A 15,933-nucleotide genomic window follows, 5' to 3' on the forward strand; every position below is an offset into this window, starting at 1 on the left:
ATTATATCATAAAAATATAGTTAATTGCAAAACATAAAAATAACCTAGTCATATCGTAATAATCCCACTCATTAGATGATTTGGTTTTTGAAAGATAAGTTTGAATCATTATTGGGTCCAAACAGGAGGGTGGCAGTCCCTATCATCAACCCAGTTAGCTTTCCACTTTACAAGCTTGTTCTCGCCATTAATATTCCTCTCAGAGGTCATCTCACACCCAGTTAGGTTTTGAAAGATAAGCTTGCTGTCGCCATTAATATTCCTCTATTATGGAAAATCATATGTAATATTGCGTTTTAAACGAACTCATGAAGGGTGGCGGTGGCGGTTGCGGTTGCCATCGCAGTCGTTATCTAAAAAATATATTGAAAGATCTGCAAGGAAGAAAGAAAGTAAAAGAATGCAAGTGTTTCACATTTACCACATGCGAAAGAGATGTATCATATTCATAATTTGAACTGAAGACTTAGAAGAATAGCCGCAGGTAGGATGCCTGGCAAGATTCTGGGTTTTCTTCTTGACTTTATTCAATTCTCTAAATTTGTCACATGAATAAGCAATTGGGGCGTGCATGCAGTTCAACCTTGAATTTCCTGCAACGCGTCTTCATATGCAAAATATATGCAGTTCTAATGGCATCAATGTTTTGGTGGCCGATAGAGACAAGTGCGATATCCGCACCCAAGAGCGGAACTACGTTGGGGATACTGTGGGTTGTAGGCCGGGGTAATTTAGGAAAACCCACTTTTTTTCTTTCTTTTTAAGTCTATCACTTTACTTTAGCTCCGAGTTAATTTAAAAAAATATAATTAAAAATATAATTTAAATCGGGGCCATTTACTTTTTTAATAAGCCAGAAGTCAATTTTATATTTGAGAAAAGTTGACTAATTTACACCCAAAATAAGACTTTCCAAAAGAACAGAGGATCTATTTGGGTAGTTTAATATTTTATAAGAATATATTTATAGTCTAGCGGTGCTAACTAAAGTTCCTAATTATGCCATCGTCCGCACCAATTATGAAGTTTGTGCATCTTGCAAGCTTAAAAGCTTATTATTATTATTATTATTATTATTATTATTATTTAGAATTATTCAGAAAATATTTTCTTTTTGATTTTTCTATTGGCGTGTGATTAGACATCTCTCTAAACTCTATCTAGCCAAATTAAAATACGTGAGTTAATTGGATAATAGATATAGATAAATCTATGCTTAAAAAAATTATGTTACCCTATCTATATGAATAATATAGTACCCTATTTATATTTATAACTATACCACATTCGAAATATTTATCCTATTAAATAAGATGTATAATATTAGAGATTTTATATTAGATTTATTAATTTTGATTATCTAATAAGTTATATTTAGAGAATTAAATAAATTATTTAATTATTTAATTATTTCATATTCTAATTAGTTTTTTAATTTTATTATTTTAATATAGCATAATTGAATATAATATATATTATTTTAGGTGAGTGATAGTATAAGTTAAAAACTATCTAGTTAATAATTTAATATATTCAATATTTTTTATAGATACATTAACACTTTAATAATAAAATAAATATTAAATAAATTAATAACTTTGATTAAATAATAAATTTTTTAGTTTTAACTCGGGCCAATATATTTAATTATTAGTATTATTAAATATATCAAATAATAATATTTTTAAAAAGCTTCAAGGCACTGCAAAAAATTATAAATTAATAATTAATCAAATACATAAAAATTAATATCTATAACACTAAGTTACGTTGTTAGATAAAGTTCTATTTTTCAATTAATCATCATTTCAGTTTCTGTACTTATATTAATCATTTAAATTTATTATTAGAAATTAAGAAAAAGAAAAAAAAATTAAATTAAATTGTGATTATCCAAGTATGCACTATAAATAGGACAAATATATATGTAATACATAAAAATTTATGTCCTTTTATATCTTTATACTTCTAAAATTAAATTCAATTATAGTTAATAATTGAAAATCTCAACAGAATTCAATTTTTAGAATTAAACTTAATATCAATATTTGGACTCATTATTGTCATATGATAGAAAGCAAAAAACTACTAAGTTTAGAATAAAAATAAATATTTATAATCTGACAAATTGATAAAATATTTTAGGAAAATAAGATATTTATTTAAATTTTAGTTTATTGTTAATAAATTGAATTGATGCATTTATTATTTAGATCCGACCTTAATTTAGCATGATGAATTTTACCAACGATTTTTTTATTGTATAATAATTGTTATTTATCTACTCATATGATAAAATCTTTAAAATAAAATAGATAGTTAATAAAAATGGTAATTATCTGATGATTTTTTTATTAAATTATATTTAATTAGTAAAAGACCAAATCAATTTATTTAATAAACTAATTATAATATTTTTTCTGTTAATTTGCATGTCCCTCTTTGCACTTTTAAGTATATTATTATTAATGATATAATTATAATATATGTTATGATATAGTAGGAAACGATTTAATATTTGTTATTCAATACGGATATATACAGCCATTTATACTTTTAGGTATATGGGTATAGATACATTATCTTTCCCGTACCGTACCCAAAAAGTACCTACTACAATGTGCTAAAGAAAAATAACTTTCTAAATTTGAAAACGGATAGCTCAGTTGGGAGAGCGTCAGACTGAAGATCTGAAGGTCACGTGTTCGATCCACGTTCACCGCATTTTGCAGGAGATCTTTTACTTTTCTTATCACTAACAATTGTTTATATTTTAAATTTATCTTCATCTTATTCGATTTGCGGGGATAGCTCAGTTGGGAGAGCTTCAGACTGAAGATCTGAAGGTCGCGTGTTCGATCCAGGCTGACCGCATTTTTAATCAGAGGTTTGGATCTTGTCTCTTTTTTTGTTTCTTATTCTCAAAACAAGCACGTAATGAGACAGACAGGAAATGGCAGGTGTTCTTGGCTTCAAGTCATAACTTATCCTGAGGGAGATAACAGCGGCTAAAGAATTTTCAGTAACGTAAATTCATACAATATATTTTCATATTCTTATAAAGATAGCATTGAGAAAGCAAATGAGGTTTCAGAATTCTACATTCTTATCTAATGCTGAAAATTACAAATACAAAAAGAAAATCATTAAAACATTTGTCATCAATCTTTAAGAAGGGGCCATTGAGAAATTTTCTTTTTCAATACAATTTAATTGGGAAAAGAAATGAGAATTTAAAAAGATAACTATAACTTTTTCAATACAATCTAATTGAAAAAAAAAATTGAGAACTATAATCATTTTATTGCATCCTTGATATGAATGTCAAACTCTTTATTTTAAGGAGTTATATCATAAAATTACATTTAACATATTTTTTTATTTTTAAAATATAAAATAGAGAGTTAATTTATTATATATATAGAAATTAAATTTTATTTTCTATTTTTATTTAATAATACACTATAATTTTTATACACTTAATTAATTTATATTTATATTTTTTACTTTTTTAACAGTAAAATTTAAAATGAAAAATAAAATATAGCTATTAATATTTATGAAAATAAAAATAAATTATAAAGAGTCTATTAAAATTCAATAAAATATAAATATAAATTGTTGAAATAAAAATTATTTAAGAAGAATAAAAGAGCTTGTGGCCAATAAACAATCTTGGCCACACGTTTCAGCTTTGATAAAAAAGAAAAAAGAGATAGAGAGAGACAAATAGAAAGAAAGAGAGATGAAAGAGTGAAAAAAAAAGGTGTACTTTTATAAATTTACGTTTGGTTCCCTAATCTTTTTTTTTTTTTTTTTTTTGCGAATTCAGCATTACTCTTTTTATTTCTTTCTTTATTGAAATGGAAATTTTATTTTTATATTTAATATTAAAATTATTATAAAATTATTTAAAGAAAATAAATAAATAAATATTCAATTAATAATATTTATTCCATTATAAATGCTATCGCCATTTGTATCATTGTTTCCATCGTTGCCATTAACATCAATTGTGACAACCGGTAACAAAGACGTGTGAATGTGAGAGAGTAAGTGAATTCTAATATATTTTAATAAGTAAAAACTTTTAATTTTTGTTATGGGTTTAAAATTTCTAAATGTTTGATTGGATTTTGTTCGAGTTTGTAAAAGTTTAGTGATGTTGGATTGTGATGGTGATATAAATATGGACGAATTGTGATGGTAAATGATGAAGATGAAGAAATGGTAGAGACTGGGTTTAAGGGGATCAAGTTTAATTGAATGATTAAATTGGTTGAGTTGATTTTGTGAGTACTTGAAGAAAGAAAGGAAATATAAAAAATAGAGAAGATAAATTAAAGTAATATTTTAGTATTGTGATTGTATTTCAGTTGCCTTTTCATGTGTGGCAGCAGAATCTCTAATATTGGGAGTAATTACTTATATTTTTAAATTTTGTTGGATAAAATGTCAAAGAAAGTTAATTTTGGAGCAAATTATAAGTTGAAAGGCAAACCGACACTTAAACCCATAAAAATGCCAAGTTAAGGATAATATAGACATCCAAAAGTTTTTTAAACTCAATTTAATAAAACACATGTTTCCTTAAAACTTTTTATAGGAATTGCAACTCAAAGCATAACACTAATTTTAAATGATAGGATTTTTACAGGACTAATGAAAAGGGTAGTTTAAGCCATTGAGCGTTCCCAATCATCACCAGAGCAATCAGCCACAGCCACACTCCTATTGACATTTTTGTAAGAGTATCGCCTAGCCAATGCCACATACACTACCAAATTTGCCGCACCCATTGCTGCTAAAAGCCAGTAAAAGTTGTCTAAGCGGCTGCTGTTTAAGTCCTTCCCGAACCAACTCCTGCCATACTTCTTGGTAACATGATCAACTACTGTTATAAGAACACTACTAAGGAAGTTTGCAGCTCCAATCACACTCAGGTAAAATGCAATGCCTAAACTTCTCATTGAATCAGGAACTTGGTCATAAAAGTATTCTTGCAATCCTACTATTGTAAATCCGTCTCCTATGCCAAAAATTAGAAACTGTGGACCTAACCAGAAGACGCTCATCGTAAGTGAACCCTTTGCTCCATTTTTCTCTACGACGCTTAGTCTTTTTCTCTCGACCAGTGCGGAAGTGACCATTGCTGCAACTGAGAATACCATTCCAATGCCAATTCTTTGAAGGATTTTGATTCCTCTCTCGTTTCCTGTCACCCTTCTTAGGATTGGTACTAGTATCTTCTCATAAACGGTGACTGAGATTATCATTCCAATGGCACAGATTGCGTAAACTGAGGCAGGTGGGATCAAGAATCCATTGCCAACATTTCGACCCAATGTGGTGCTTTGTTTGATAAAGAAGGTAGCGGTTTGTGCTACGCTAATTCCGAAGGGTAAGGTAACTAGCCATATTGGGATCATGTTGAGAATAAGCTTCACCTCTTCCACCTTGGTCACTGATGCAAGTCTCCAAGGACTCTGCTTCTCTGCACCATTTCCATTGTCTTCCATAATTGCTGCTTTGTCAAGAAACCTGCAAGCAACTCAACAGAATAGTACATTTAAGAGACTACTTTATTTGACCATGCATTAATAAATAAACATTAATGCTAGGCTTTACAACAAAATCAACATCATTTTAGTTTCCCACCTGACATACTATAGTTCCGCTCATAATCACTCATACCTACCCACAATAATATGGCGCTAATTAAATAGCACTTTCTTGAATTTAGGTGGAATTAGGTTTAAGTGAAAGAATAAAACAAATAGTTAGAGTAGCTTAATTACCTTAGCTTCTGGGTATGGCAAAGAAGCCTCCCTTTGTGTATTTGCAACTCAGGTACTTCATACAACTCTGCAGGATTGGAAGGATATGGCAAGTTTCTTTTCTTAAATGCAGCTACAATAACCTGCAACATTGGCGTCAAGGGGCTGCCAGTAGGAACTCGATAACGGTAGAATGGCCTTCCAATAATGAAGACAGCTAGTGATAAAGCTAGGACTGCAGTGAGAATGATATATGCAACTCCCCAACTAATATGGTCTTGTATGTAAACAATAATTGTAACACCAAGTAGTAGTCCAGAACACAGACCAAAGTTCCACCAATTGAAGTACGACATCTTGTTCTTTCTTTCCTCATTATGATCATCATCGAATTGGTCTGCTCCAAAACTTTCTAAAGCTGGTTTATGTCCTCCAGTTCCTATAGAGATTAAGTACAAGGCCAGAAAGAATACCACTTCATGAACTTTTCGTGGTTCGTGACAGAGTTCTGCATCACATGCCTTGAGACTTGGTACGAATTGGGATAGTGTCAAGAGAATTAATCCCTGTTTGTTTTCCACATCAGGAACACAAGAAAACAAAAACTTTAAGCAACTACACACTTTTTAAGTTCAAAAGTTTTAAATTTTTTAATCCATATACATTTACGAAAGGAAATAGAAAGAATGAAAATAATATACCAGAAGATACATAATGGAAGAAACAAAAACAGTGGAGTATCGACCCAAGTAAGCATCAGCAACGAATCCTCCTAAAAGAGGCATCAAAGTGGTGACACCAGACCAGTAGTTTACACTCCTAGCAGCAGTCTTTAGATCTTCATGCATTACCCTTGTCAGATAAATAATTAAGCTTGTTGCTATTCCAAAGTAACTCAGCCTCTCACTGAACTCAATCGCTACAATTTTTAAAAGAAGAATCAAACATAAGTTTGGTATATATTAAATAATAACATATATTAAGAAGTTCATTCTTATGCTCTATGCAAATGAAATAAAATGCATTCCAATCCACAATAAAAGAAAAAAATATGAAAAGTTCCAAAAAGTTAAAAACGAGAATTTTATTCTATATTTTTCTTGCATTTGCATGTACCATTTTTTTTCTTATAGTCAAAAGAACCCCATTAATGTTTTTCTTAAAAAGAAATTTATCTGTTTATACTTTGTGAAAGGCTATAACACAAAGTTTTATTTTGGGTAGATTTAAAAATAATTATTACCTAAAATTTGACCCAATCTGGTTGAAAAATACAAATGAAATTATACAATTTCTTTTTTCTGGAACGAATTTGGTCATAAAAGTAGACTTGAATTCTTTGGCCAGTCTCAGACCTAGGCATTTAGGGTATTGAAGCCTGGCCTATGATAAAGAAGCATGAAATGACATCTTTTAAAAAAGAAAAGGCGAATCAGTTGAAAAGAGGTACCATTAATCAAATGGATCATCCTTCACATGATATGTCTATCTCGACACTCTAAAATAATGATAAAAGTAAAGAACATAAATCTTATTAATTTTAGTAACTTATAGGCAAAATGTATCATTAAATCTTTCAATTTCTTAATTTTATTTTACAGGGTTCCTCAATTTTATTTTATTTTTTTGTTTTTTGGATTAAGAATCTTTGACAAATATATGAAATTTTATTTTTTAGTTATTAAGGAATTTTAAGTTTTCAATAAAAAAATAAAATAAGAACTTAATAAAATAAAATAAAAAGTAAAAAGCTCAATAAACCAAAATTTAAAAATTTTAAAACTTAAAAATGTATTTTAGATTACTTTGGATATTTGTGAAGAACATTACAGCCCATCTGTTGAGGCATTTTGACTCATAAATTGAGAGGCTACTGCAAGCAAACAAGTTATTTTATATTCCATTCATGTCTACACCTCACCACAGATTCTCTAGTCACCATTAGAGGCCCCTGTTTGTCCTCATAAAAGTAGTAGGCCGCTTTTAGATACTAAAGCATAACTTCTGAGTTTTGTGGTCGTACTTGAAGAATCAATTGATCGATATCAACTACTTATTAATCCTTGTCTAAGAAAATACTAATTCAGAAAATCTGTACTTTATAACAACACTAAAAAGAATTAAGTGAAAATACTTTGTAATGAGAAAGTATACATGTAACTAAAGCATAATCCTAGACTGATAAGCTCTAGAATAAAAAAGCATTTGAGCGTTAAGAAAAGCAGAGTTCCAATAATGGATAAACAAGAATCAAGGAATCTGACATTACTGTCTTCTCCACTGGTTTTAGTGATTGAGGAATCCATTTTATACCCATCACTTATCCGCACAATTAACTCTTTGTTTCTGTTAAATTGGTACACCCATTGCAATTGAATAATATTTGTATATACTAAAGCAGTCAAGCACGTGTTTAAACATTGTCTAATCTGCAATCTAATTCTACATGTACAGCTTATATTGTTCAAACCAGAGATTTCCTTGGAGGAGGGAGCAGAAACTTATTTATTAATTTTCAACACGAAATGCTAGCAGTATATGAATTATTTTTGCATGCATTGGATGATTTCTGAAACTTATGAAGCCTTTATTTAATTAGTAGTGTTCTAGAAGGTCAGAAAATATAGTATGTACTACAAATACTGAAGTCTTTTCCAGGTACACAAAAAGAAAAAGTTAAGAGGCATAGGCATACGAATATTTTGCACTATTTTGTCCTCAAACACTCCAGTTTAAGTAATTCGCAGGAATTTAGGATGTAAGATACAACATAATTATATATATTGAAGCATCCAATTCTCCTAATTCTCTAGGGTTTGAGTGCTTGTTTCTTAATCACTGTAAGCCAAAGCTTGTCTCTTAATCATTGTAAGCTAAAATTCTTAATTATTAAGTTTATGAAAACTTTAAGTTTATTTTATGAAATCTTTAAATTTGTATTTTATTTTTAGGCTCTATATTTTTATATTTATTTTAATTTTTAAATTTAAGTAGTCGATCAAAGCAAAAATTAAAATATAAAAGCTTAATAAAATAAATAAAAATTTTATGAGTTATAAATTCATAAGTGCATAAATGATGTACTTTGTCTGATTAGTATAAAAAGTATAAAAGTTGAGAGTTTTAAAATCCCAGGAATTCCCGTAGCAGGCAGAAGTGATGCAAGCACACAGCTTTTCAGAATCATAAATTCATCTAAGCTAAGCTTTCAAGGTCCGAACACTTGCTAGCTGATTCGCATGGACAAAACCAGTGATCATACTTATGGACATAACTTATTTGTAAACTCTTTTCGGCCACCAAAGCAAGCGAAAAAACCTAAAGCATTTTGATGATGATAATAACAATATATAGGAGATCGACTTCTTAGGTTCTTACCAATGATAAAGAGAGAAGCTTTCCAAACACCAGTAGAGGAACGAAGAGGAACCCTTCCTTTATGATCCACGGAAGAATCATAAACCCATTTCTCCTGATCAACTGATCTTAATGATCTTGTTTCAGCTCCATTTTTTGGCCCCATTAGTTGTCGCTCTTAACTATAGCTACCCAAGTATCGCCTTAGCAAGTAAAGCAACAACAAGAGAGATAATGGTGGGGAGAGTAGGTTTCTTCTGACCTCTTTATATAGAGGATTTTATTTGCTGTGTTGACCAGCTTAGTTTGGGACTTAAAGAAAAATAATAATTGTTTCAACCTATGGCAATTCAGGAACAATGCTGTCTCTCCATTATTATCCAACTTTGCCCAACAATTTTATGGTATCTCACCATATATGCAATTATTTAGTTTTATAAATATTTTTAAGTTTCACGAGATTTAAATTTTAACATCCATCGATATTCTGACCAAACAAGAAATTCTAATATAAATTTAGTTTTTAACGTTATGTATAAATTAAATTGAATATTGATATAGACACTGTTTATTAAACACTGTATTTGCATAAATTGATTTATTTATTACCATTAATCACTAATGATTAAAAGCTAATCAATACAAATACAACAATTAATAAATAATATTATATATTAATATTTAATTTAATTATTTATAAATAACGTGGTAAATTAAATCTACTTAAGAATTTCTCGTAATATATGATATAATAAAGGCCTAATGACATCAAAAATTTAAATTTTTATGTCCAATTGTGAATTTGGTCAATCCTTTTAATTTTTACTTAAATAGTCTAATTTGGCTAATTGATTGCAGTTATAGCCAAATTAAAATCTAGATAAAAATTGGGTGACATATTGTTATTAACAATTTACAAATCACTGTTATATATATTTATACAGCATACACGAATTATCAAAGTCAGGTTATAGATGAACAGGAAAATAAATGACAAATAAAATTCATAAATCAAGAAAAAGAACGAAGAGTGAAGTCATTTCTTTTCTCACTTTCGTCTGTTTAAAAAGTAAATCATATTGATAAAATAAAAAGATATTAATATCTAGAATTATGATCAAAATTTTAATTTGGCAATTGCAAATCAACCAGCTAAATCATACCATTTAAATAAAAATTTAAATGATAGACTAAATTTGTAAAAAGAGATAAATATTTAAATTATTAATATCATTAGGACTATAATAAATGAATAATAATTTGTTTTGTTCCTTTGGCAAATTGGTAATTGGTAAAAAGATAATGCATTACGGAACTTTTTATAACTTTCTTTTCTTTCATCTTTATTAAGTGGGGACCAAACCCAGATGGAACTCTATCTTCCACCATAAATAATGTATGGTAGAAAAAAACTGATAAATTTTGATATAATTAGCTTATGAAAAAGTTGCCTTTAAATCATTTCTTTTCTTATAAGGAGGATTCCAAATAAAAAATCGCCCTTAAAAGAAAATATAAAATGTGGCATTAGCTGTTAGTTACATCAGCCATTAATTAAGATCATCAAATATAAAATGATCATAAAGTTAAGTCTTCTATTTTGATCATAAATTATGATTAAGATTTTATTAAGATTTTATATCCGGTTAAAGTTTACCATTACAATCTACTTAAACTTAATAAATGCATGTTTACATTTTTAACTCGGATAGGCTTCAATATTGTGATTGCAATGATGTAATCGAAGCTTAGGAATGAAAGAAAGTAACCGCAAGTGAAACAAAAAAGATTAACCTAAGAAAAAGAGAAAGGCAACATTAAATAGAAAGTAAAAGCACAAATTACAACGATAAAGAAAAGGGTAATTACTATTTGTTTTTTTTTTTATTCTATTATATTATATTAGTTATTTTTAATATTTAAAAATTACATCTCTTTTATTTTATTATTTTATAATCTTATATTAGAAGCAATAGGATACGTATAATTAGTTATTATTAGTTGTCATATTATTTGCTTTCTAATTCTTGGTATAGTTAGGGGTGGTCACCGTTTAGGAACCATCGGTTCACGGCTCTATGGCAACTAGAATTCGACTAAAATTGCTTTTTAGGAGATTCATGAGCATTTTGGAACTTGCTAGTTTTCGGTTTACGGTTTTAATTTGACTGGTTCAAATATATTTTAAAAAATTAAGTAAGCCATTATTACATATTTATTAAATACAATTATTACATTAATTATTAGATTAATTAGATTAATTAATTTAATTAATTTTTTAGTTTTACCAATTCAAAACCAAAACTACCTATTCGTGAACTGGAATCGCCCCTCCATAATTTCATAACAGTTCCAGCCTGGTTCTATCCGTAAGTGTACTACACGAATTGTTCCTTATAATTTATTTATTACACTAAAAATTCATTGTCTTTTTTTAATAAAACTAACTATTATTTCTTTCATCCAAAATCAAGATAATTAAAAAACCAAATTGATAAAAAAATCTCAACTTAGTTATTAAATCTTTCACTTGCTCTAAGTTTCAATATAATTTAATCATGTTAAAATTTAAATATTTTAAAAGTACTTGCATTTAACAAAATATTAAAAATTCAAAGAATTTATCTTTAAATTAAGAAAATAAATAAATATTATTATTATTATTAATTTTCTTACACGAGAATATAATTTTGATAAAAAGTTTAAAAATTAAAGTATATTTTTTCATCAATTTATAATCTTATTATATTAACTTTCAAAATGCAAGGAAATTCTAGTGTAATAAATAAAATATGAAGAGAAACTTATATTCCACCAAAATCAAGAGGAATAATATAAAATCAAACATAATTAATGATTATTTAATAAAAAAATTTCCCGGAAAAACTTTTTAGTATAAAATAAAATAATTTTTAAATATTAAAAAATAATTAGTATAATATGAAAAAATATAAAAGACAAATAGTAATTACCTCTAAAATAAAACACGACACAAAAATGGTCTGATACTAATTTTGATTAAGATTCTGGTTAACTATATATATGCATTATAATATGCATTATAATGAATAAGAAAATAAGATATATATATATATATATATATATATATTAAATAATTAATACAACAATATTAAATAATTAATACATATTTAATTAATTTATATATATATATATATATATATATATAACAAAAATAAATTTAATATATAAATAAAAACATAAAGCTCTATCGTACAAAAGTCTCCCAAAACATTTCTCAATTAACTCTCTACAAATGTGTGAGAAATTGGAATAGAAACAGTATTAATTAAGTCATTAATTCCTCTACAATAATAAAGGATAGAGTTCGCAAGTCAATCCGTAGTTAAGTTTCCTTTTTTTTCTAAACGGATGGGAAACCTGCGGAACCCAATGTTCTTCAGTGCAACTCCAGGGAAGCTGGAATAAGTCAATCCACCATAATGATAGAGTCAACTTCTTGAATTACGTTCCCAACCTCAACTTGGGTATTAATCATATCTATCAATCTTAAGATATAATTTAATGATTGTAAATTTGTATATTGCCTGACACAAGGGTTACCCTTCACAAAAAATATGGTAATTTATAAGAACCCTACAGACAGTTATTATGTTTACGGCATTCGTAAAAAAAAAATATTTATCTCTTCACTAAATTTTAAATAAATAAATAAAAAGACAAAAAAGTGTCTAAAATATTGTACTACCACTTTTGTGAAATCGATCCATAATCGGGGCAAACTATTCCTTGGATATTTAGTCCTTGATTTAATAAGTCCTCCTCAAAGAATATAAATTTCAAATGGATTAATTAATTAAACTATAGTATGGGTCAATTTTCTCAGATTTTTTTCCATGAAAATGATTCGAATGGATACGAATCTTTAATAAAGTCATTCTTTATAATAAAATTAATAGCAAAGATTTATGTACCTTTTTATCCCAATTTCTTTTGGATTGTGTTACTTTTCTCATTTTTCGTCCCTTCTCAATGACAAAAGTAAATTGGGATATGTATCCTGCTCTATTAATAATGCGTTGCCACTAGGGCCATGAGAAGCTTATTAACCAACATAAACATTACATAATATAGTATTAATATACTTTTACGGCATATTGATAATATTAATTTTTATATATTAACTATTATTAATTGCAAACTACTCAGGCTGAGAAAGGGTTAAGAAATTTTTAATTTTTTAATTTTTTTGCCGAGTAATTTGCAGTTAATAATAATTAATTTATGAGTTATAAATGTAAAAATTAATATATCAATATGCTGTCAGAGTAGATTAATACTGTATTATGCAATGTATATTTTAGTTAATAAGCTTCCCGTGGCCCTAGTGGCAATGCATTATTAATACAGCAGGATACATACCCCAATTCACTTTTGTCATTGAGAAGGTTTGAAATGGATAAATACCCCTATTGATGGCTAAAGATTACTAGAGGTGATTGCCGACAACAATATGTTAATTGATTTATTTATTTATTTTGGGGGTGAATTGTTGTTTTTAAAAGAAAAATAACTTGATTCTCTCTTATCAAACGGTTTAAAATGGCACACAGCCTAAAAATTGACTTACATTGCTCAAACAAATTCAACATATTTTGAAATTCTTTTAGAACGAATATATATATTTCATTAATAAAGATTAATAAGTATACTATACTATAAAAAATAAAAATAAATATTAAATATCAATATATATATATATATATATATATATATATATATATATAAATTTACTCCTACAACCATTAATCATAATAACAGAGCAGTAGATTGCAAATCTATAGAAAGAACGTTCCAGTTAGTTACACTATATCACATATCGATTTTATAAGTATTTTTTTATGAGTCTGATTATTGGAATATCGGGATTGAATTTATTTTTTTCTCAACTACTTTCATATAAGGAGAATTAATGTTTTCATAATAGAAAACTCAACACCTTTATAATAAAAAAATATAAATTTTTTTAAAAATATTAATATTTATTTATTAAAACTAGTTAATAATAAGAAAAAAAGATCACCACGCATCTAAAAACTCATTAGAGCCGGCCAAAAGACAAACTATAATGAAGAAAACAGAAAAAAGACAAAGTCATAAGACCACCATACGTATGTATTGATTATCCTTTTTTTTTTTAGTCCTTTTACTATATCTATTAATTATCCTGTTATTGCTCAATAATGCATAATTGTATATCGATCAATATCTTCTTCTATATAGAGTTTCATTCATTAAATTGTTTAACAATGTGGCTTCTCTCAAATAGTTTAATTTCCTCCTTTTAATTTTTCTTTTTTTCTTTTTTTATTCTTTTCTATTCTCTATATATTTTCTTAGTACCACATTTTTAAAAATATTTAATTTTTTTCTCAAGAATTTTTAAACAATAATAATAAAGTTTAATTTTCTCCTCATTTATTCAAAAAAAAATTAAAAAATACACTATGTTCTTTTTTATTATTATCATGCATTCACCTCAAAAAAATAAAAAATACTTTTCACTTCAAAATAATAATAGAAGAGAAAAATAATATTATTAAAAATAAAAAATGAGTAAATTTCTTTTTTATAAAAATATTAATCCAACATTTTTACCTTTTTAATGCTTAAAAAGATTTAGTAGAAAATAGAAAAATAAAAGAATAATAAAAACGGAGAGAAAAAAGGGAATAAACTTGTATATTTTAATGAGTAAGGATATTGAAGTCATTTCATATTTAAATAAATTAAATCATTAATTTAATTTGCAAAACTCATAGGATACACCATAATATATATTAATCATTTGATTTAAATACTCCATTGATAAAAAAGCTTAAACGTTAACTGAAATAGAAAAAATTAAAAAATTAAAGCATTGAATTTATAATTTTTCTTTAGTTTTGTCCCCATTTTTCAAGTGAGAGATTGAAGAATTGATAAGTAAAAATGAATTAAATTCAATGTGACGTAACTCATATAGATGAGGATACTTTTTCTATATTACACGTTTATTCCATATAATAACAATAAATTAGAATGGGTTTGGATGAAATTTACAACCTCTAATCATATCCCAATTTATAAACAATTACTCTTCTATTGAGAAACTCAGACTATCAATCCCAAAGTTCCCATGCATAAGATCCAATAATGGAATTCCAGATGAAGACCTGAACTTTTATAGAATAAGTTACATGCAAAGACTAAAGACTATTAATTTACCTATAATTTCATAGTTTTTTTAGTTTCTTTCAATTTTTCGACAACCAAACATTCCATAATACACACAACAATAAATGGGTTTTGATTCGAAAAGGAATAAAAAATCAAAAAAAAAAAAAAACCAAGAGAGAAAGATGAAAAGAAACTATAATTTAAAAAAATATAAAAAAAAATAAAATTTGATCATGTGGTTTAACTTTTAGACATAAAAAGTCATGTGGTTTTTCTGGTAACACTTTAATATCTTGAGATTTAAAACGTTAATAATTTATATTTAAATTCAGTTACACTATTAATTAAATAGTTTTAGTTTATTCATTTAGTGTTAATTTGGTTGCGATTCCAACATCATTCTACTCTCTGCCAACTTAGCTTTCATCCAAAACTAGCTACATCAATTTTTATTGAATTAGAAAGAAAAATAAAAAAGGGACAATATTTTCATAATTCATTTTTTTTTAATTTTCCTAAATTTCGGTTACTTGCATATTCCAATTTGATCTCACGTTGGTTCTCAATTTCACAATTTTATTATTTTTACACCAAGTTTATT

At 27.0% G+C, this 15,933-nt stretch overlaps 1 protein-coding gene and 2 non-coding genes across 3 annotated transcripts; 2 read left to right on the forward strand and 1 right to left on the reverse strand.

Moving 5' to 3' along the window:
- The first annotated feature begins 2,655 nt into the window (after positions 1-2,655).
- On the forward strand, positions 2,656-2,722 carry TRNAF-GAA. The gene has a single exon. It is a non-coding gene; the product is annotated as a tRNA-Phe (tRNA).
- A 79-nt stretch (positions 2,723-2,801) lies between these two features.
- Positions 2,802-2,874, forward strand: TRNAF-GAA. The gene has a single exon. It is a non-coding gene; the product is annotated as a tRNA-Phe (tRNA).
- A 1,667-nt stretch (positions 2,875-4,541) lies between these two features.
- Positions 4,542-9,383, reverse strand: LOC8278120 (protein NRT1/ PTR FAMILY 5.6-like). Its single transcript, XM_015728325.3, has 4 exons — positions 9,156-9,383; positions 6,479-6,696; positions 5,799-6,343; positions 4,542-5,541 (listed from the first exon to the last, which is right to left on the reverse strand). Exons 1-4 carry the CDS (start codon positions 9,298-9,300, stop codon positions 4,677-4,679), a joined length of 1,773 nt encoding a protein of 590 aa, XP_015583811.1. The 5' UTR covers positions 9,301-9,383; the 3' UTR covers positions 4,542-4,676.
- Between the last annotated feature and the right edge of the window lie 6,550 nt (positions 9,384-15,933).

The sequence above is a fragment of the Ricinus communis genome, chromosome 10 (genome assembly GCF_019578655.1).
Source record: "Ricinus communis isolate WT05 ecotype wild-type chromosome 10, ASM1957865v1, whole genome shotgun sequence".
NCBI lineage: Eukaryota > Viridiplantae > Streptophyta > Magnoliopsida > Malpighiales > Euphorbiaceae > Ricinus > Ricinus communis.